The sequence below is a fragment of the Equus przewalskii genome, chromosome X (assembly GCF_037783145.1).
Source record: "Equus przewalskii isolate Varuska chromosome X, EquPr2, whole genome shotgun sequence".
NCBI lineage: Eukaryota > Metazoa > Chordata > Mammalia > Perissodactyla > Equidae > Equus > Equus przewalskii.
The window spans coordinates 77,788,300-77,812,599 of NC_091863.1; the positions used below are offsets into that span (position 1 = coordinate 77,788,300).

Sequence of the window (24,300 nt, forward strand, 5' to 3'; positions counted from 1 at the left end):
AAGATCAAATCTTTATGTAAATAATGCTGCTCAGTAAAAAAGCCGGCACTGCGGAAGTAAATATTAAGTGATATGAAGGGAAGAGAACAGAGATAGGTTGATTTGATAGTTGATTGCATATTTAAATGCTTTTATGTCCATCAAATCTTTTAGTGAAATTTGACTGTTGGGTATGTATTCAGCTTATTTGGGATTGCTTAATTTTTTTTTTCGAGTTGTTTGAAGATATACTACATATCTAAAGCAAGTTAATTTTCCTCAAAGAGTTAAAAAGAAAATTTAAAAATATAGTTCAAGATGATTCAAAGAAATGAATCTTAATGTGAACACGGGTATGAACCAGGGACTCATGAATTTAGCTAGTCATTTTTTCTGTAAAATAAGAGAGTTGGTCTAGATGATTTTTCAAGTTTCTTCCCAGCTCTAAAATATATGATTTATATAATCTCTTTGTAAGCAACCACGTACTAAAATCATTTTTGTAATCCTAAATAAGCTGCTTAAAACTGATCATGTTTCTTTCAAAGTACACCTTTTGATAAAAAAAAAGTGTTCTTTGAAGCAAAACAAAAAGTATGTTTTCTCAGTGGGGGTCAAGGGAATGTTACATAAGCTGTGGTAATAACTTCTGTGATGCTTTTTGTATTGTTGAAGTGATTATGAGGCCTGAGTAACGTGGCAGTGAGGATGCACTGTCCTCATTTCTAACACATCTGCTTGTTTAACATGACCGGACGGTATGCATGTGCTTCCTAACAGAATGCAGAATAAAACTGAGTTGCATTCAGTTTTATGATCATTACTAATTTTGGATGTCTGATGTTTTGTGGTTTAAAACAGGATGCCTGTTTCCATGAAACTGGAGTGGTTAACTCACTTTATGCAAAATAGCAAGCTAATTATTAGAGATTGTACATGGAATCCATGATTCAGAGTCAATATCCATAAACCAGCAAGTTCTGCATCATAGTAGATGTAGGAATAAGATATTTCTGTTTGTTATATTTTCAGTAAATGGAAAAGGTGATGTTTTTAATTTTATTTTGCTTCCTTAATGGTCCCACTTTTTAGGGAAGAGAAAGGTGGGGGAAATAATAATGATAGTTGTAGTAACAACAATAGTAATAATAAAGAGTAGCTGAGTGCACTAAACGTATCAACTTATTTAAATCTCACCATAATCCTGTGGGGTTGGTAATAACATTCTTTACTTATTTAACATACATTAACTCATTATCTCTATTTTAAGATGAGGAAACAGTCATAGAGAGACCAAGGATTTGTACACAGTTACTCAGCTAGTGAATGGCAGATGCAAACCCAGGTAGCCTGGCTCCAGAGTCTCTGCTCTTAACCATTATACTCTAATGCTACACTGACAAAGTATTCATAGACACTTGTCACAATTTTTGACACTTTGAAGAAGAGAAACATTACTATAATTTCCCCTTAGAATGGGATATCGGAAGCTCTTTTTTTTTGAGGAAGATTAGCCGTGAGCTAACATCTGCTTATCCTCTTTTTTTTTTTTTTTTTTTTTTTTGCTGAGGAAGACTGGCCCTCAGCGAACATCTGTACCCATCTTCCTCTACTTTATATGTGGGACGCCTACCACAGCATGGCTTGCCAAGCGGTGCCATATCCGCACCTGGGATCTGAACCAGTGAACCCCAGGCTGCCAAGGCAGAACGTGTGCACTTAACTGCTGTGCCACCGGGCCGCCCCTGGAAGCTCTTTTTATTTTCTTTCTCTTTTTCTCATAGTTCGACAGTTGCCACCAAACATACCTTCTCCCTCCAACAACCACATGACTTCGATGCAGGAATTTTTCACCTATTTACTGTGCAAAACAGAAATGACAAGGGACTACGTTTTACTTTTGAGGAATGCTTTTCACCCCCTAGACTTCTGAGGCTGAAGGGCTGCCTCAAGGTTTCAAAATAGTACAATCTTTAACTGGAGCTTGCTGCTTAAAATAACATTTTGTCAAAAGACAATAATGATATATATATTATGCTAAGTGCCACTTTGATGTCGCAGTTCTTCATATCTGTGATTCTTGATCTATTTCTTAGGGCTTCTTATTTTGTTCTCTTTGCAGCGTGACCGAATTACAAGTTTTAGAAAATCTACTGTCAAAAAAGAAAAACTTCTTATTCAACATCCCATCGATTCTCAAGTTGCAATGAGTGAGTTTCCAGCAGCTCAGCCATTATACGATGAACGATCTTTGAATTTGTCAGAAAAGGAAGTACTGGATCTTTTTGAAAAAATGATGGTAAGTTAGACTCCCAATTTTGTTGTATTCTGTTTTTTTTTTTTTTGAGGAAGATTAGCCCTGAGCTAACATCTGCTGCCAAGCCTCCTTTTTTTTTTTTTTTTTTTTCCTGAGGAAGACTGGTGCTGAGCTAGCATCTATGCCCATCTTCCTCTACTTTATATGTGGGACACCTGCCACAGCATGGCTTGCCAAGTGGTGCCATGTCTGCATCCGGGATCTGAACTGGTGAACCCCGGGCCGCCGAAGTGGAACATGTGCACTTAACTGCTGCACCACCGGGCCAGCCCCTGTTGTAATTTTAAAATGCAAGTGCCCAGAATAGCACTGGATTTTAAGTAAGTGTGTTTGTATGAACTGTGTTTATATCACGTAAAGAAGAGACCAGAAACTTGTTGATAGAACAGAACTATTCTCAAAAGTATCTGTGTTTTGAGCTAAAACATCCTTACCTGTCTGTCTTTTCCACTATGAGCTCCTAAAAGCAGGGGCTATCTTATTTCTTTTTGTTCTCTAATATTAGTGGTCTCTGGCCCATTGAGTCAATTTTTCAATCAACTAATTTGTGTTCCTGTTTCTATAAAGCAAAACAGACCTAAGTCCGCTTTGCTGAAAACAGCACAAGGTGTCCTGTTGGGCATTTGAAATAGAGTTGGGAGGGTAGAGGGTCAGAAAACAGCAGAGGGGACAGAGAAATTCATTCCTCCAAGTTTGTTCTATGAGCAACAGTCATACAACCTACGTTTTCTAGCATGTTTCTTATATTTTACAGCTTGTGGTCTCGATGATGTCTTAGATAATAAATACAGTATTTTCAGTATCCAGTAGTTTATGGTAGGAGAGGGGAGAGATGAGACATTGGGCCATATTCCTTTGGCTTGCTTGACCAGAGAAGAACTAGAGATGCTGATTCATGATTCATTCATTTATAATTCTATCCCACTTATCAGTGTACAGTTTTTTTGTGGATATCTATTTATCTAGAGTTAGGGTCCACAGGTGTTTCAAAGGTCCCCTCACCCACACCAAAATAAAAGGTTAAGAATCACCGAAAATCTAGACCCTTCTGCTCTGCCCATGATGGAACCCACCCCACTTATAATCTGCCCATATCACCCCCCCATTCCCCACCCCCACTATTTTCCTCCTGTGCCTGGAAGAGTTAGTAGGCCTTCAATAAATATGCATTGAAAGTTGCTGAATGAATGAAAATTCCCTTTATCTTTAAACTTTTCCTTGACTATTCTGTCTAGGCACAGCTGGCATCTGCCTTTTCCCCTGACACAAATCCTGACATTCCCACCCGCTTCAAGCCCTTCCTCCTAGTTCTGTGGGACACCCTTTTTTCTGCTGTTTCTTCCATGCCATCTTCTTTGAACCATCTTTCAGCACTACTTTCTCTTGTGAAGTCTCTTACTGGCCGACCTTCCTTCACGATGATAGCATCTGGCTCTCCTTTTAGCTTTTCCCCTACTATGCATTTTGGTGATTTCAGCTATGATGTGGATCACCCCTCCAATGCATTTTTGCTCTGAGTTCCTTGATTTCCTAAACTGTGACCTCTGCATTTATATATTTAGCTAGTTATAGGCTTGACTACACCTTGGACGGTGTCATTCTTTAGAATAATTCCATCTGTAAGATCTTTAGCTCTGAAATTCTCCTGGGAAGCTAAACAAACTATATTACCTCTCCCAGGCCCTTAATTTTACAGAGCGCGGCTTGTGTAGTGGTCGAGAACTTGGACTTTGGGGCATTCAGACTTGGGTTTGAGTTCTGGCCATGCCATTAATCACCTTACCTTGTGAAGGTTACATAACCTCTCTAAACTTTGTCTTCCTTCACTGTAACAAAGATAAAAGAGCATCTACTCATGGTTATTTTTAGGATTAAAGGAGATGATGTTCCTAGAACAGTGCCTAGCGTATAAGCTTTCTGTATAAACAATTTTATAAAGGTTTCTTGCATCCCTTTCCTTTATCAAATAAAGCTCTGTTCTTTCTTACCAATTTTTCCCATCCTCCTCAGTTTACCACTTGGTTGTCTTAATCACCCAGAACAATGATGATAACAACACAGAAACAGAAACATGCTTTGACACTGTTAACACTTTTAATCTTTTAAAACCTTCTTTCTTCTCTTCACTCAAATTTAACTTACTGCTTTAATCTGCTGCCCAACTGCTTACTAATTTTTGCAATCTTGAACTGGTTCTTTTTTTTATAGACACATCTCACTTTTTTTTTTAAAGATTAGCACCTGAGCTAACATCTGTTGCCAATCTCCTTCTTTTTCTTCTTCTCCTCCCTGAAGCCCCCCAGTACATAGTTGTATATTCTAGTTGTAGGTCTTTCTGGTTGTGCTATGTGGGATGCCGCCTCAGCGTGGCCTGATGAGTGGTGCTAGGTCCACACCCAGGATCCGAACCGGCGAAACCCCGGGGGCGCCAAAGTGGAGAGTGCGAAGTTAACCACTCGGCCACGGGGCGGCCCCGTGAACTGGGTTCTTTGAGTTCATCAGGGGCATTGCCATTCAGGGGCATTCGCTTAAGCTCAACACTTACACGCCGTCTTTCACTTCATTCGTTTCCTCAGTCACTTCTAGTTGCCTGGCAAATGGTTCTGCTTTCACAATGACTCTTAAATCTGTTTCCCAGTTGTCCTCCAGCTGCTCTTGAGGACTGCTAAAATAGCCTCCTAACTGGTCTTCCTTCTGTTCCAGGTTTTGCCTATTCTAATCCAGTACTGTACTGTTAATGATTCTGAGACAGTTCCTCTTCCAAAGCTCCAAGTGGGCCCTTCCGTTTTCAGACAACCATTTTATATGTCCCTACTCCATTGCCTCAACTGTGCTCCGAGATGACTATTTCACACCTTTGCTTTGCTGCTCAGGCCTCGGAACTCTTCCCCAACTTTATTCTCTGCTGCTGACCTTGCCGCTTAATTCACTGGGTAAATGGAAGCAGTCAAAAGAGAGCTTCTGCAGACTCCCTCTCCCTATCACCCTAACTTGTAGTATCGGCACTCACAGAGCTTGTCTTGCTCCCTGTCACCGTAGGTGAGCTTTCCATGTTACCATCTTTCCATGTGTGTACAAGATTCCATTCCTTTTCACCTACTCAAGGAGATTGCTCTCATAATTTTCTCCTCTCATCTTCCATTCCCAGCAGCCTACAAACATCCTGTCTCGTTTTATAAAACCTTTTCTTGACCTTATCTTCCTTGCCAGCTACTGCTCTATTTTTACTCTCCTTTGAAGCAAAACACCTCCCAATAATTTGTTTATATTCACTGCTTCCAATTTCTGTCCTTTCATTTTCTCTCCTGAACTCCCTCCAGCCAGGCTTCCATCCCACCATTCCATCAAAACTGTTCTCATCAGTGTCACCAAAGATCTTCATGCAGCTGAATCCCAGGGTCAATTCTCAGTTCTCTTTTTTTCTTTTAAAGATTGGCACCTGAGCTAACGTCTATTGCCAATCTTCTTCTTCTTTTTTTTCTCCTTCTTCTTCTTCTCCCCAAAGCCCCCCAGTACATAGTTGTACATTCTAGCTGTAAGTCCTTCTGGTTGTGCTATGTGGGACGCAGCCTCAGCATGACCTGATGAGCGGTGCCGTGTCCGCACCCGGGATCCTAACTGGCTCAACCCTGGGCCGCCAAAGTAGAGCGCGCAAACTTAACCACTCAACCGCTCGGCCCGGGGCGGCCCCTCAGTTCTCATCTTAATTGACCTATCAGCATTTGATGCTGTTGATCATTCTCTCCAACTTGAAATGCTTCCCTCCCGCCAACATTCATCCCCCTCTACATCTTTGGCTGCTTCTTTTCAGTCTTATTTGCTGATTCCTTTTTATATCCTCCACCTCTAAATGTTGGAGAGACCCAGGGATCAGTCCTCGAACATCTTCCCTTCTCTATCTGCGCTATGTTCTTTGGTGATTGCAACCAGGAATATGGCTTTAAATTCCATTTGCACACAATTCTCAGATTCACCTCCAGCTTGGTCCTCCAGTCTGAATTCCACACTCATATATCAAACTTCATAATTAGCATCTCTCCATGGATGTTCAACAGACTTCTCGAAAGTAACATATCCAAAATGGAACTGCTGATGTCCCTCCAGACCTGCTCCTCCCAGTGTCTTCCTTGTCCATTGAGTCACTCAGGCCAGAAACCTTAGATTTTTCTTTGGCCGCTCTCTCTTTCTCAGATTCCAGATTTAATTCATTAGGAAATCCCATTAGTTCTCCCTTCAGTGTAGACTTGCAACATCTAATCATTTCTTATCGCCTTCACTGGTCTCACGCTGGTTGAAGCCTAACCTGGAGTGCCACAAGAGTGGTAGGACTAGTAGGACTACCACAGCTCTTAATTGGTCTCCTTGCTTCCACCCGTGACCCTCTATGGTATATTCTCAACACAGAGACATGATCCATTTAAACCCTGAATAATGTCACGTCACTTGGCTTCTCAAATCTCTACCACGACTCCTCATTTCATTCAGTGTAAAAAAAGCCAGTATACTAATATAATAACCTCAAGGCCCTATATGATCTGACCCCTACCTTACCTCTCTGATATCTTCTTCTACTGCTCTCCCACCTTGCTCACTCTGCTTCGGTCACACACGTGCCTTTATGTGATTGTAGCCGTGAGCAAAAATAACTCCTGGAAGTTTTCAATTTTTTCAGTTTGGGTACAGCATTTACAAGTTTTTCAAACTTTGTACATTTCTATTTTATGGTTTGTATATTAATTTTAATGTCTCACGAGAAAATTACTACGTTCCTCTTTAAATGTGTTAGGTTTTTAAAAAGATTTGCTTATTGGATTCATAAATGTGATTTAAAGAAAGGTACAACCTGGTGCCACATTTTCCCTAATGGGAATTTTTCCTTCCATGAGAATTTTGGAATTAGAAATCAAAGAAATGTGATTTGATTAAAAGTAACAACCAAAAGATCAATAAAAAACTTTTTAAGGATTGTGTCTTTTCTTTGAGAGAAATCCATTTGTACTTTGAGCATTATGTATTTTCTATATTAGTTTTAGTTTGACTGTAACCAATTTACAGTGAAGAAGTTATTTTATGAATGATCAGAGCTTTCATTTACTGTGCGCTTATGGGCCAGGCATGTAACTAAACAGTTGGCATGTAGTGTTTGAGTTGATCCTTTTGACAGCTCTGCAAAGTAGGCAACAGGGTTATACTCCATTTTCAGGCAGTTGAGGCTTAGAGAGGCTAAATAAATTAGTTCTGTAACTTGCCTAAGTGAGTAAGTGACTGAGCTGGAACTTAAATTTAGGTACATAAAAGTCTAAAAAATTGGTCTTTTAGTAACGTCTATCTTGAATAATGTTTCATTCAAGCTAAATATAAAATTAATACATTTTCCTTGCACACATACTTGGTAGAGAGGACAACTCAGAGGTACATTGGCTTGTAGGTGAAGCCCTCCTGGGATGGATTATTTCCTGCTGATGAAAGTTTTCTGTAATCACTTTTTACAGAGCATCAGTTGAAAAGAAAGAGGCCGACAATATAATAATGGAAAACTGTTAAAATGCCATTATCAAAGTTGATTGGGAGAAGACACTTAAATTGTTCTGTTTCTGACACACAGAAGTAGATTTCCAGATACAAAATTTTGCTTTTTTATTTCACTCTTTGTGAGTGTCCTTCCTTGTACAAATAAATGTAATAGAGGTCCTTGTCCTACTTGATGGCTATTATGACAATCTTGTTTCTCTTGATTCTCACCTTTGATCGTGCTATTCCTGTTGATCGGCTTTTGTAGACTTTAGAGGACTACAAATGTTTAGACCATTTGGCCTAAACACTATATATGTGTTTTGGGATAACATACCCTGGGGTGTAAAACGTTTTAAATAATTGTGTAAAATAGAACATTATACACAGTAATAGTGTATGAGATGCTTGACAAGAAATAAATTACCTTAAAATTGCTAATACCATTTATTATTTGGAATTTCTGGGTAATATATTTTGGTGAAACTTTTGGCGAAAAGCTTAAATAATGAAAGGCGATATTCAAATATAACCCTTTCTTACTCTGATAATTGAAATTCTCGTTGTGCCTGAGGATCATATCTATCACCAGCAGTTCTCATTTTACAGCTTTCTAGATGTAGATTACAGGGGATATTGGGTTAAATCTGAAAATACTGCAGGACATGTTTTTTTAAAGTATTAACTCTTTGATTTGATTGCTATAACTCTTATTTAATTGCTAATAGCTCATTTTAAAAATCACTTGAGGGGGCCTGCCCAGTGGCGCAGTGGTTATGTTTGTGTGCTCCACTTCAGCAGCCCGGGGTTTGCAGGTTCGGATCCTGGGCACGGACCTACATGCCAATCATCAAGCCGTGCTGTGGCGGTGTCCCATGTACAGATTGGCACAGATATTAGCCCAGCAACAATCTTCCTCAAGCAAAAAGAGGAAGATTGCCAACAGATGTTAGCTCAGGGCCAATCTTCCTCACCAAAAAAAAAAAAAAAAAGAAAATAAAAAAGGAAAAAAATAAAAATCACTTGACTCTTTTATAGCTAAGTAAAATCCTGGAACAAGTCCAGTTAGCTGAAAGATCTGAGTGGTTAAGTTTTCCTTTACCTACTGTGTTAGTAGATTACTGACATTCCATTAGCTCTGACATCTATTCTCTGCATTGGTATGTCAGTTTTCATACTGTGGCTACTCAGTGAAACAATTATAGCCAGATCTTGTGAGTAATGGTATCAATGCCTATTACTGACAAATTTAGAGGCCCAAATTACCTGCGTGGGGTAAATGATACTTGCTCTTGCAGATCCCTGTTCCCCTTCTCTGCCCAGAGTCATGTTTTCAAACCTTCCACAAGCAGGTAAGGGTAGTAGGACCAAAACAACAATACTCTTTCCATGTTTTTGTTTTTGGTAATTTTAAAGATTGGCACCTGAGCTAACAACTGTTGCCAGTCTTTTTTTTTTTTTCTGCTTTTACTCCCCAAATCCCCCCAGTACGTAGTTGTACATTCTAGTTGTAGGTCCTTCTGGTTGTGGCATGTGGGACACTGCCTCAACATGGCCTGACGAGTGGTGCCATGTCCGCGCCCAGGATCCGAACCGGTGAAACCCTGGGCCACTGAAGCGGAGCGTGCAAACTTAACCACTTGGCCACAGGGCCGGCCCCTGTTTTTGGTAATTTTAAAAGATGACTGAATTATAGAGTATTACACATCATCTTTAACCCCAAATTCACATTTGAATGAGGTTCATATTTATAACCTTTCTCATGCTAATCAGCGGCATTTCGTATGCTTCTAATTAGGATTGGTGAAATATCTCCTCCTTTCCACTTTAAACATAAGGAAATTATTAATGCTGTAATTGAATATCTATTCAACATTTTAAGTTTCATAGCCTTTGAACTTACTGAGAATAGCTGGGTTTTGTACATTGAGGCGACTGTGTAAGGACTATTGGATGGTTAATAGTGACAACTTGTTTGTACCCAAGCTGATTTAATGCGATTAGAGCTAGGAGAGAAGTGTGTCTGGACATTTACATTTCCTTTTGAATTTTCTTGCTCTTTTGTGTGCGGTTGTTTTCTTTTAGGGAATGGGGGAAGTGGGGATTTCCATTTTAAGCTTAAAAAAAAAGTGAACATAGTGACTTTTTGGAAATTCAAGTTGGAATTTGATTTCTACTAGCTAGCACAAGGACCTATTGATGGAGGTCCAGCTGACATTGGTGACGTTGGATTTTTATGGCTATGTCAGTAAGGACTGTGCTCTAATACAGGTAATTAAATAGTTTTGTCGTATGCAAAAGATGAGGCTAGTGATGCTTTATGGTTAATTTATTTCAACGTCATTTATTAAAGGCAGTGTTTAATATGTGATTCTACATGCAAATGTGATGTTTTACACTTTGTTTCTATTCTGCAATTTATATTAATATACTTTGCATTTTTGTCATGGTTTAATGGTAGTATAGTTATATGCAATAAATACTAAATTATCTGTCCCATATGCCATCTGCTAGAACTCTCATAAATGATCCCAAAGCTTTTAATTTTTGTTCTCTCACTTTTGCTGTGTATCAGCCTAGAGAGAATAGTTGACTTTGAACCCTAGGGGTTGTACTTTAACCCAAGTGTGCTTGTTGTCCCCTGACTGCTGCCATGGGTTTCTTTCCCATCCGACACCAGTCTTTTAGAAAGGAGTTGCTTAGCTTGGCTGAGAACCTTTCAGTACTGTCAGCATAAGTAATTTTAATTAATGGTTAAATTACCATAAAATAAATTATAGGTAAACTAGGTCCTATAATCGACAATAACCCATGGAAGTAGTTTTCAGCAATGACTAGATCCTTAGAAATTGTCTAGATAACGTAATTTCCATTCGTTACATTTACATTTCCAGTATCCTTACTCCATATCATTACACTGAGAGAACACTAGCATCATTTCTAGTCAATGTAATTTATTTTCTTACACAGACTCCTAAGAAAAACTTATAAAGGGGGAGCAAAACTTCCCCATTAAACAGGTCTAAAAGGTGACTAATGGGTCACTTTCTAATTTCCGTACCAAATATAATTCTCACCAAAGGTTCACAAGTGAGGTGGTTGTAGCATAGGAGGCTCAGGAAGAGGAATTAAAGGAACTAGGTTTGCAAATTTTCTCTGATTGTAGCTGGAAAACTTCGCAATTCACTGTCTCTTTTCTTGGTTTGTACATAAAAATGTTTTCTAAGATATTTTTTCTGTTTGAAAGCTTCCACTAGTGTTTATTGCCATGAATGCATTTCCACAACCATTTATCCATATATGCAAAGGTGCATTGATAGGTACGGAGATGAATGCGTTACCTCCCTTGACCCCATAGAACTCAGGGTTTAGTCAGGGGGACAAACAAGTAACCAGGTGATTTCCATGGTGGTAGGACAGCTATGAATGGGCCACTGTGGGTACTCAACCCAGTGCAGAGGCTCAGGCAGCAAACAGAAGAGCTGAATAGACAACGAAACCCAGGGTCACTTCTGAATTTTCAGTCTTTGCTTTTTGGTATTAAAGTATTCTCAAGGTTTGAATGATTTATTTCATCAGGGTCCAGTGCCTTCTATCTGCCAGGTACTGTTCTAAGCTCTGAGGAGAGAGAGCAGAGAACAGCTCAAGGAAAATCCCTGCCGTCAAGGAACTTATGTTGTGATAGGGGCGATAGAGCAGACCACAAGGTGTAATTGTGAGAAAGAAAAAGCAAAGGCAAATTTCTGCGTCATGGAGAAGTTTCTTTGACGGCTCTCTGCTGAACGCCAGCTAGTTTGTTAGGTGCAGGGAACGTAGCCATGACAAAGACACTATCCCTGCCTCTAGGATTTCAGTTTGTACGGCTCGCAGGTAAGAATAGTTTTTATAGTTTTAAATCATTGAAAAAAAAATCGGAAGAAGGTTTCAGGGCACATGAACATTATATGAAGTTCAGTGTGCATAAATAAAGTTTTCGTTGAACGCAGCCATTCAACAAACGGATGGCAGCCGTGGCCATTTGTTTATGTATTGTAGATGGCTCCCTTTGTGCTACAAATGCAGAATAGTTGGATAGTTGTGACAAAGATCCTGTGACCCACTGAACCTAAAACATATACTCTCTGGCCCTTTACAGAAAAAGTTTGCCTACCTCTGAACCAGTGTAGTAGTCCCCAAACTTTTTGATTCCCTACCCTGTTGGAAAAGAAATATATGGATTTGAGCAAGTAACACCAATGTGTTTTATTTAAAAATTATATACATATATGTATGTACTAATACTATGCATATTATAAAATGCAGACATAGAAAGTAAAGAATGAGAAAAACATGGAATGAACAAGATTTTCAAATGATTTAAAATGAGTTTATTTTATTTATTAATGGTACAAAAGCCTTTGCTGTCATGATTAATAACTTTTTAGTGAGAGCAGTGTCAATGTGACATTACTTTTTATGTCTTGCTTAAAAAAAGACAGTAATTAGAAGGTTTAGTTCCAAGTTCATTTTATTTTGATATTTGGTTTAATGTCTGTTATAGTTGAAACATAAATCTGACAAAGATACGTAGGTCCAAGTGGAACAAGAACATCATTAGCAACACTCACTAAATCATAGTATTAACTTTCCTCAGTTCAATCCATGAATCAAGCCAAGGTTCCCTGCTGAACCATGGCTAGGAAATTTCCGTCTTCCTTGATGACAGTCAGTTGTTCTTGCAATTAATCTTAGAGTGTTGCCTTTTTATATTTTTAAATAAATGGATTCAAAATGGGCTTTAAAAAATGGGCCTCAACGGATACCCTCGGGGACATGGGCTCTTGCGTTTTTCCTTCCACATTCTTAATGTGTAGACCCTCATTCCCCTCTTTGTCTGCTCATGTCCGCTCCAGACGTTGCATCCAATGCCAGGAAGGAGGAGGAAGAGGTGAGTCACGCAAAGGATGAAAGGGACTGACCCGGAAGTTGGGTCTGCCAAAGTGTGTGCGTCTTTTCCAGTGAAGTTCATTTGAATAGTTACTTTCTTACTAATTGTTCGACCTTCAAGGGATTACTTGTCTTTTTGTGAATGAAAAATGCCTAAGTCATGCTAAATTTCAGCAGTTTTTAAATACTTGAGATATTTAAAATCTTGAGATAACCAGAGATATGTCTCTAAGGCACGATGTTTCTCGCTCACTTCCTACCTCGTTTCAAAGTATTGTAAATATTTTACTCTATTTGAAACAGCTTGCTTTTATTTAAAAAAAGAGCTACAGTCTTGACTCCGTGTCCTTTAGTTTCAACTTTCTTGCAGTGGCTTGAATTTGACATATGTAATAACCTTACTCAGAAATCCTTCTCACTTATGGTTTTTTCATAAAACATCTTTTTATTAAGTAAATCATTTATTTTGGTAATATGTTGTCTCTTTTAGGTTGTTCCATTAGTAACACAAAGAAAAGTAGTTTCTCTATTTCATTATTGAAGCAATCTAGCAAATAATATACCCTGAATTATTTTTAAAAACCAGCTATATTTTCAATCGGCTGTATGATAAACGTCCCACACTGAGTAATTTTTCTAATACTTGTGTTAGAAAATTTTCCGCACTGATTTCTATGTGTCTTCTGACAGTATTTGCTGACAGAGGACTGTGTTTTAGTTTGCTGCCGTGTTGTTTTGCATGTACTGTTTTAGCTTCTTCTACCAAGCGTTTCCCCAGTGTCCCAGAACCTTTTGTGTTTCACTATCAAAGAAGGAAAAAATTCAAAAGAGGCTTCCAAACATGTGTCATTAGGTTTACAAAATTTCACTATGGTGCTGTATTGAGTATCACATGATTTTAGTTATTGCTGAGAAAACTGGAAAAGCTCACTTCACGCTCTGGATGCTTGGATTTTAAATGGCCTGTTAATCTGAGGTGGCTTTATGCCATCATTAGCTAATATTTTAAGGTACAATGTGCACATAAAGTGAGAGTCATCACTGATAATTGATGCATATCCCTGTTTCAAATAGTTACTTTAATAATTTTTAATCTTGTGGGATCAGCTTCTTATTAGCTTTAGATTTTTGTTATTTTTACCATACAGTATAGTGATTGATACAAGGCTCAGACTTATGAGTAGGGAGGTATAAGAGTGTAACATTTTCTTCTTCCCTTGAGCTTGCATTATTGATACTATGCTATTATTCTCAATCTGTGGTCTTTGCAGGGATCTTAGTATTTTTTTTTTTTGGTGAGGAACATTGGCCCTGAGCTAACATCTGTTGCCAATCTTCTTCTTTTTGTTTGAGGAAGATTGTCCCTGAGCTAACATCTGTGCCAATCTTCCTCTACTTTGTATGTGGGATGCTGCCCCAGCATGGCTTGATGGGCAGTGTGTAGGTCCATGCCCAGGATCTGAACTGGTGAACCCTGGGCCACCAAAGCAGAGTGCGCCAACTCAACCACTACACCACTGGGCTGGCCTCAGCAGGAATCTTTTAAAGCCACTTTTCCATTTTTCTTGGTCTTTTTGAGGGTTGACTTAGTTAAAAGTAGATAAAAGAACCAGTCAATCCCCTTAACCAGGTCCATGTAAACTGCAGTAGGTTGCAGTACACTGACAGTGAACACACGTGCATTGTGAATACCCTACTCTTCTCCCAAGATACTTCCTGTACCGATTGGATCTGCAGATCAGTGAGGGCCCCAGTGTTATTCTCCTATTAAATATTAAAGCGTCTTTCCTTGTATCTTTGGAATAAAAATAAATATTTCGCAGACCGCAGTGGACCCTTTATGTAATCTCTGGACTCTGGAAACCACTGGTTGAATGTTGAGCTCAGGAGTTAGGATTCTGGGAAAGTGAAAATAATATTTGTGTTTTCTAATATAGAAATATATTTTCTGAAATTTCCCTCCTGATGGGAAAGAGATATATGTAGATATTCAAAGTTGGATCCCTCCAACAGGACCTGAAAGCAGAAATAGCTGAAGAGTTTTTGAGCCATACTCAGTAACATTCAATTAATACCACATTGCTGTTGTTTTTTTTTTTCTTCCTGCTTTGGGCTCTACACTATTTGTAGAAATATGTATTTGGACAATTTTTTCCTTTAACCTTGTTTCCCGTCTGAGCTTCTATATGTTAAGTGGCTATAGTCTATATAGGTAAAGTTAGCTGGATCTTTTGAAAACATGAGGTAGTTAATTAATGCCAGGTAGAATTGGCCAATTATTTAATGATGTAGGAGAATCCCTGACACTTTTCTTGGAATTTTCAAAAGAAATATTCTCTCTTTTCTAGTCCACAGAAGCTAGAGGAATTAGGAAACATCTTTAGAAAAGAATACATTAAACAAATGTTGTAAAAATCCATTACTTTATTACCTTAAAAGAATCAAAGATAACTATACTCACTGTTGATGCTAGGGTATATTTTTAGGTACTAGGGCATCACTAGTTCATTCTCTTCAGGGGTGCAGGTCTCCTCAAGAGAGATGGTGAAGAACGCTTGAGTAAGTATTCTTGAGAAGCAGAAGGAAGAGGGCAAGCATTTGATGTTGAAGTCAAGTTCAGATTTAAAAACAGCAAATGGAAAATCCAGTCTTAAGCTGGGATCAAGACATGTTGTGGAAACAGAAACAGTTCATTTATAGAAAATATATAGAAATTTATCGGAAATTTATAGAAAGAAGGAACCAGTATTACTTCCGTCTTATAGGGAAGGAAGAGATGTAAAAACGTAAAAGATTCACATTTACCTCTCATAAAGCAAAACAGAAAAACAGTGGAAAAGTTAGGAAAATAGAAAATGATGTTAGAAGGCAAGGAGAAAGTTTTAAAAATTATATTGTCACCTATTTAAAGATTTGTGGGGGGAGAATGAGGGGAAGAGGAAGGAGAGAGAATAAGAATGAATGAATAAATGAATGAGAATATAAATGAATGAATGGGCAGCTCGTTCAACTTTTAACTTCCTCATTTGACGCCATTCTCATATGGCTCCTCAGTAATAACTCTAGGAATACAATTTTTATTTGCTGAAGAAGTGAACGAATTTGTCTTTAATGGGAAAATTGTATCATGGCACATGTAGAAGGAGAAAAAATGGTTTACTGTTTACGGAAATGGCTTTAAAAATATAAGTGGTTAATTCTTTAGACTTTAAACAACAGTGTTTAAAACTACAAAATACTACATTTTTCTCCTGCGTTACAGAAGTACTAACTAAATGTTGAACATACTCAGAGCTTGCTTTTGTGTTTTGAGTACCATAAGAAATCAGTGGGTTTAGAAGTAGTTTTATATTCAATTACATTGTTTAGAATTAATGTTGAATTATGAGTATTGCTCTATTTAGTTTTATGATTATATTATAAAGCTGGAGTTAATGATTTGGAAGTATTAGCTGCCTAATTACTAGTATGTTTCTTATTTCTAAAAGAATAAAATGAGTCATTATGGTCTCTTCTGTTCCTGTGAATGGTACCTATTCCCAGTCAACCTCTGCAGCAAGTTCATAGGTATAAAAAATGTTGGTGGCTGTAAAGCAAATTAAAATTTTTAGAGAAAAGCTCCTAAATATCACGTTGGTTCAACAAATATTTATTAAATGCTTAGTGCATCCCAGGCACTGTGCTCTTTGCTGGCAGTCCAAAGATAAAAAAAGACCCAGTTTCTGTCCTCAGCTTATAGTTTAGCGGAGATGGATTTATCAGATGGTTTCAATTTAAGTACTCCAATATAGGAATTAATATGGAAGAACAGAGTGAAGATAGTCATTTCTAAGGGAGATGTTTTAGGGGAAATGTGAAGAATCAGCAGAAGTAAGAGTTAGCCAGATGTGGATTTGGGTGGGGTGGGGTGGGCTGAGATGGGATGGGGGTTAACAGAGGGAGAGGGTGGGGAAATGACAGCATTCTGGGCAGAGGGAACAGCATGATGGGCAAAGTAACGGAAGTGTGTAACAGCATAGCGTATGTAGGAAAACTACAAACAACCTTGCATTATTAACCCGTAAGGGGTAAGATGAAAAGTGGGAAAAAAAAATGAGACTGGGGAGGTGATCACACTAATAGCTAGCATTCTTTGAGAGCTAGTTAATATACACCAGGCTTGAGGTACGTGATCACACTTAATCTTGACAACATTCCACTGCTGTCTGTGATCTCATATTCCGCTTATTATTCTGCCCACCCGCATACAAAATGTCTCGACTCTGATGGCATGGTCCTAGCAGTGTAAGCCGTTACAAATTGAGTGGAGGTGTATTGTGATGTGGAAATGTCGCTGGAAGGAGAGCAGACTCTCCATCTACAGACTGCCAGAGGTGGCACTCCCACACTCTTAGGCCTGGCTGTGAAGTGTACAGATACAGATACTCGGTCTTGTCAGCATTTCAGAGCTGATTCTACTTGGGAGATGCAGATTCATGCTAACCACATTTGCGGGAGACTGTAATTTAACCAGAACGTTTTGAGGCAGTAGAGACATAGCCTAGCATATGTGAGCAGTATTTAGGAGTTTAATGGAGACAAACACAATATGACTCAGCAGAATGATGTGCTTGCCAATAAGGTCATAAAATCAGAGGCTGAATTAATAGAAGTATAGTATTTCAAGATGAATGAGGTAGAAGTCCTTTCCTTCCTTGCATTATCAAACCACAGAATATTTGAGAGAGAGAGAGATGGATGCTAAGTCATGTCACATGAAGGTAAGTTAAAGCTGGTATAGGTTATCCTTTAGCCTGAAGGAGAGAATGCTGCCTTCAAATAACATTTACATGGTTCTTGAGTTTATTCCCTCTGTCCAGTCTGACTACCATCTCTCTTAGTTCAGGCTCTTATCACTAGTCACTTGAGTTACTTCAATAGTTCAAATTATTGAAAATAAGAGAACCATATTTTCTCTGGTTTAAATAGAAATAAATATATTATTAAGACATATTAGGTAGCTCTTGAATCAGAAGGGTTGCAGAAATAGGCTCCAGTTAAAATGAGAGGAATAACTTCTAGAACCACACAACTGAAAGGTAGTCCCATTAAGGAGCTGTTGCTGTCCTAGAACCACTTGGTCAAACTGTTGTGATGAAAAAGATGCAGCCGCTGCCGTTAATTCCATAACCACGTCACCTCTGTTGCCACCCCGGCCAGCAATTTGGATGGCTTCCTCCTGGCCTGCTTCTGTACGTGGTTCACTTCTGAATCTTCAGCTATAAATGCATTTCACTGGTGGAGACTAAGCCACGTGCCTGTACTCCAGTTGTAAGGGAGACTGGCAAATGTCCTTGTTATGGATTCTTTCTTGGTTAGGTGGAACCGACACTGTGAGGATGTATTAAAATGTAGAGGGCGTGTTGGGCAACCCAAGCTGACAGAAGACCCCTGTGGTCTCCTAGGTGGTCTCCTTGGCCTCACTCAGATTCTTCTTATCCTTCAAGACCCAAATCCTGGTGAAGACTTCTCTGACCTTTTCCCCTGTCCTCTGCGTTCCCAAAGCATCGTTTGCCTACCTCTAGTGTAATTATTGGTTTGCATATCTGTTTTCTCTACCAGACCATGAATTATTTATTTTTATTTATTTAACAAAGATAGCATTGTCCTAAGTGCTTCATAAAGAAGAATTCATTGACTTTGTGGGTGCTTTCAAATTTTCACTCCCCTAGCCAGCCTAGCACAGTCCCTGGGGCATGATACATGTCCAGCAAATGAGTTGATTCCAAATTCAGAAAGTAGAGAAGAAACAATAAGCACACGGTCCTGCCACCTTAACCTGCTGTGGATATTTTGTTGTACATCTTTCACACCCAGTCATCCAAAGAAAAACTTGGCAAAAATGAAGCTGCCCTAAGATGGGAGGGGGCTGCCTGCAGAGGTGGTGAGTTCCCTGTTAGTTGAAATTGACTCAGAACATAGATGAGCATCTGTGGACTACAGGAAAAGTGCCTTTCAGCCTCATCTCTGTGACTCTACTTTGATTCAACAATGCTGGATCTAGCCTATGAGAGAGAAAAAGAGGAAAAAGATGTTTTTTGCCTTCAAGTAAATCATTAACAAGTACAATATATACAAATGAGAAATAAGGAGATAAGATAAGAACAGTAGGGGTAGAGACCGTGATAGTGGTGATTTGGAAGGGGGGTCATGCATATATACACAGAATTTATAAGGTATCGACTGTGAATGTATCGTCATAGGAGTCATTGCAGTGGGTACAAGGGTAGATCATGAGATTGTTGCTGTCAGTGAAGTTACTATTCAATAGATGGATACAGTTTGATTAGTTTTTAGGAGTCCTTTGTTTTTTTCTCCACATTCTCATATGTACATCTTTAAAATAATTTTAATGTCTTTTCCTTGTTTGTCCATTAGTTTACTTGATTAAAAAAAAAAGAGGGGTCTGCCCGGTGGCACAACGGTGGAGTTCACCTGTTCCACTTTGGTGGCCTGGGGTTCGCCGGTTCGGATTCCAGGTACAGACATGGCACCAATTGCCAAGCCATGCTGTGGCAGGTGTCCCACATATAAAGTAGCGGAAGATGGGCATGGATGTTAGCTCAGGGCCAGTCTTCCTAAGCAAAAGGAAAAGGATTGGCAGCAGATGTTAACTCAGGGCTAGTCTTCCTCAAAAAAAAAAGTAAAAAAAATTAACAATGGCCAGAATTATTGAGAGTAAAGGGATAAAAATATTTTTTTTCTTTTTTAAAAAATTGAGATAATCACATATTATAAAATTCACTGTCTGAAAGTGTACAGTTCACTGTTTCTTATTATATTCAAAGAGTTGTACAACCATCACAATGGTCAATTTTAGAACATTTTTATCACCTTCCTCCACAAAACACCATACCAATCAGTAGTCACACTCCAGTTCTCTTCTCTCCCTGCCTCCTGCTCCTGGCAACCACTAATCCACATTTTGTCTTTATAGATTTGCCTATTGTGGACATTCAGTATAAATGGAGTCACGTAATATGTGGTCTTTTGTTACTGTCTTCTTTGACTTAGCATACTGTGATTTCAAGGTTCATCCATGGCATAGCATGGATCAGTACTTCATGCCTCTTTATGACTGAATAATAGTCCATTGTATGGATATACCACATTTGTTTATCCATTTGTGACTTGATGGACATTTGGATTGTTTCCACTCTGATGGTGCTGCTAGGAACATTCATGTACAAGTTTTTGTGTGGACATATGTTTTCATTTCTCTTGGGTATGAGCTGGGTCATATGGTAACTATGTATAACTTTGTGAGGACCTGCTAGACTCTTTTCCACAGTGACTGCATCATTTCATATTCTCACCAGCAGTGTGTGAGGGTTCCGATTTTTCCATATCCTCATCAGCGTTTGTTATTATCATCCTTTTTATCCTAGCCATCCTAGTGAGAGTGAAGTGGTATCTCATTGTGGTTTTGATTTGCATCTTCCTAATGAATAATGATGTTGAACATCCTGTGTTTATTGGCCGTTTGGGTATCTTCTTTAGAGAAATGTCTATTCAAATCCTTTGCCCATTTGAATTGGATTATTTATCTTTTTGTTGTTGATTTGTCAGAGTTCTCTATATATTCTGGATAGAAGTGCCTTATCAGACATATGATTTGTAAACATTTTCACCCCCTCTGTGTGTTGTCTTTTCATTTGATGTTACTTTCTGAAGTGGAGTCATTTCCAACTTGATTTTGTGACCCCCCTCAAGAGTGTCTTAATATGTTGCAAGGACTAACATGAGTTTCAAGATTAAGAAAAATAGTGAAAGTGTTATATGCATGTGTATCACAAAATGAAGGAAGATTCCCAATCAGATTAAAGCTTACTGAACATCAAAACAGTGTGTTCTTTAATTGGATATTTTTCCCTCCAATGAGTGATTTTTGTTATTCCAATATAGCTAACTATGTTTCTGATTGGTTTTTTTGCTTTTCCAAATCCAGCAACTTCTCAGGAATTTTTCTTCAGTGACATAGATATATATTTCCTGTTAATTTACAAATCATATTTGCTTTTTGAGATAATAGTGATCCTAAGGGACCATATGCCAAATAGTAAGGTGTTTGTTTATTTGTGCTATCAGGGTGAATAAATAGCTTTGCTAAGGCTGTATGATGTATTAACTATGCCAGAAACTGCCAATTTATTCTGTGGAATAATTTATAAATATTTTTTCTTTCTGCTCATAAGTTGACTAGATAGAGATAGGAACCATGACTATATGGTAAAATTTATGCAAGATTATGTTATCTGGAGTGGAAAATAATAGCGAAAGATCCATAAAAATGATCATTGTTGTTAGTCACAGCATGAATTACTATTTTAAGCCAGAATATTAATATTTATTAGTCACTTTTGAACCTATTAAGTAGGAATTTGCTAATGCTCACGAAATGTTCTGTCTAATAGGAGGACATGAACCTTAATGAAGAACGAAAAGCTCCTTTACGGAACAAAGATTTTACCACCAAGCGGGAGATGGTCGTCCAGTATATTTCTGCTACTGCCAAATCTGTAAGTAGTGAGACTTGCCTGGCCCCGCCATACTGAGCGTAGCTTTGTCTGCTTATAAAGAAACAAACCGAGATCTTCAAGTTCTTGCCTCAATGTACGCGTATAGGCTATTCAGAAGGAAACATTATGCATGTATTTTTACACATTTAATATATATTTCAAAACTGTTCATAATTAGTATTCCGTTATTGGAAACCAGAGAGACTAAGGATAAAAGGCTGAGTTAATCCAGTGAGTTTTGGGGCAGAGGTTTTGTGCACTTACTAAAAGTTGACAGCAATTTGCAGGCATTCCACTGAACAGACAGTTTGTTATATGAAAATTTCGAATCTTGAGGGAGAAGACACAAACGTAGCCTAGTCACAAGCTTTCGCTAAGCTTACACGAAAGCTCCATGGCTGGTATCTGCTTTGGTGAAATTTTTAGCAATCTTTTTAATACGCAGTTTTGTTAGTGTTTTTCATTATTTTACGCGATGTGAGCTCTGTAAACTGCCTCACAATTGCTATTGTACAGCTTAATTTAATATGAAGGAGGGCGCTGCCTAGAAGCTTTAATCAAATCTCTTTATGTGAGTCTCAGAAGACTTGAAAGTAGGGTTCATTGAAAAGACTTGTTACTGGCAGGGAAAACCTCGTGTTTTAATGGAATATGTTGCTTTCTTCACTTCCTAAGGTGCTTCCAGGTTTGACTTCTCTCTGTAAAAAAAAAAAACGTATTTTTGAAATGGTCAAATGCATCTTTTACATTTTCCTAAAGAAAAAGTTTTTCACATCTGGAGTTTATATATGTGTGTATATGTTATATATGTGTGTGTGTATATATACACACAGACTGATTTTATGTGTGTGGTATATTTTATGTGTGTGTGTATATATGTATAAAACATATGCAAACATTTACATTTAAAACATGCATATTTTAAATCTAAAAAGTTGACCAGTGAAGAAAATAGTTCTTTATTGGAAAAATATCTTGTAAAATTATTTGGCTATGCTGTTAGCGCTATGTCACTAGGACACTAATTGTAGTGGCGAGTACTGATGAGTCTTGCCCTGAATTCTATGATTGCGTTGATTCCATACTGTACTTTAAGCAAGCTAAATCTGAATGCTGAACTATTTAAACATAACGCATTGCAGCTCTGCCAGAGCAGAGCAACAGCATGGTTTTTAATTTGCTTCTGGTATCCAAGGGCAGAAATATGTTTGAAGTGATAAGTGAAATTTGCCGTGAGCGTCGTTTTCAATAGAATGAGGTGATGCATAGGGTTTTACTTTGAAATTCTGATGAATCTCTTCTCATTTTTGCACTCCAGTTATTGTTCACAGTAAAATGCTTTAGGAAATGCAGGGTGTACATTCCGTGTTATTTTTCAAATACCTAAAGGCAAATACACTGCTAAATCTATATAACCAAATCTGACTGCAAAGTACAGATAATATATGAATGATCATGTGGTGTTTTACTGATAAGATTTTGTTAGTGTTCCTGGCTCATTTGTTGTTTTTCGTTGTGTAAGTGAGACTGAGTATAATGAAGATTGTATGAAGCTCTTATTCCTTAACCTTTTGATTTTTGCTTTGTGTCTCTATAGAACTTGTTTTCATTTCTTCTCATATCGTTTCCTCTTCAACTGACCAAAGAAATGCACCTTTAAGTTACATACTCATTTTTCAGATTAAAATGCTAAAGTTTGGGTAGATGTTGGATGAGCTCTCTTGAATTGCTTTCTTTGAAAGATGGAAACTGAATGTTTCTCAAAAGACTTGAAAATTCTTTGTTTGAGGCGTTAGCCTCAAAATCAGTGCTGTAACTGTCTAATCTATGACTCCTACTTGTTTCATTCAGCATACATATGAGCACCTGCCCTGTGGACAGCACTTTCATTAGAGTTCAAGATTATACACTTTATTGGCTAATATTTTTCCTGGACAAAATTTATGATGAAAGAAAGCCTATTGCTATTTAAAGCTTTCTCACCTTGGGGAGACATTCATTAGTACGGTGTTTTCTGTTGCTAAAACAAAGAAAATTGCTTATATAATTTCCTTTTGAAGGTGAGAGGGATGCCATTCAGTGACAAGCGATCTTCTCGTCTTTTGACCTCTTCATGATCGTGACAATAAAATTTGCATCAATTATAACCTAACATATGGCCATTTACCTTCCAGTAACCAAGGTTTCCATGCTCTGTCTTCCCTTGGGCTTTAGATATGCTTTGCGTGTCTTATACTTTTTACACTTACTTTTTCATTATATTAATGCATTGATTAAAAATGTTTCCTCATTTAAAGTAGATGTGATTGTAACCACTTCTTTATGAAAGTGCGTTATAAGTAGTCAAACTCTTTTCCACTAGAGTCCTTGGTGGAAAAATGTTTTATAGTCACATGTAAAACATGTGAGAATTATATTTACGTTTAAACATAAATTGTACATTTCCCTCTTTAACACTTGCATTAGTCATTTTGTATGGAATTGAAAACCAAACAAACAAAATATGAACTCAATAAGAAATGTCCAACATTCTCCTAGGTTCCTGGGCGAGGACAATAAAACAAGATGAAACTATACACAGGTGTGTGCTCAAAACCTGTTCCTAAAGCAAAGGAGAGTCTTTTGTTGTGTAATTAACTGTTAAAATTAGCATGGAATAAGAGAATATAGAGGAAATTAAAAGATAATGATGGAAACTATTGCTTAATTCTTTCCTCTGAAAGTCCCATGGATATACAGAATAAGTTGTGTGAATATTAAAGGAAAAAGTGGCTGGAGTAACTCTGTCGGTGATGACTGGACTTTAAATAAGGGATTGGAGAACCGCCTCTTGTCTGCATGAGCTGGACTCGTCTGCTCGTTGTAGCAAGTGTGGTTATGGACCTGACTTAGGGTAGTTGCTACGTGTAGATAATTTGGCCACAAATAATCTGGAAGAGTCTATATTTTCAAAACACCAGCATTTCTTTTCAGAAATGGAAAACCAAGCTTTGTTAATATGCCAACGTG

At 38.0% G+C, this 24,300-nt stretch overlaps 1 protein-coding gene across 7 annotated transcripts in view; it reads left to right on the top strand.

The window, feature by feature from the left end:
• The window catches only part of DIAPH2 (diaphanous related formin 2), an 816,328-nt gene that overhangs the window by 55,089 nt on the left and 736,939 nt on the right, over positions 1 to 24,300 (top strand). For all 7 annotated transcript variants that reach the window (XM_070605395.1, XM_070605389.1, XM_070605392.1 and 4 more), the window contains 2 exons: positions 2,102 to 2,278; positions 21,187 to 21,291. In XM_070605395.1, coding sequence (XP_070461496.1) covers positions 2,102 to 2,278; positions 21,187 to 21,291 — 282 coding nt within the window. The remainder of the gene's footprint in view (positions 1 to 2,101; positions 2,279 to 21,186; positions 21,292 to 24,300) is intronic.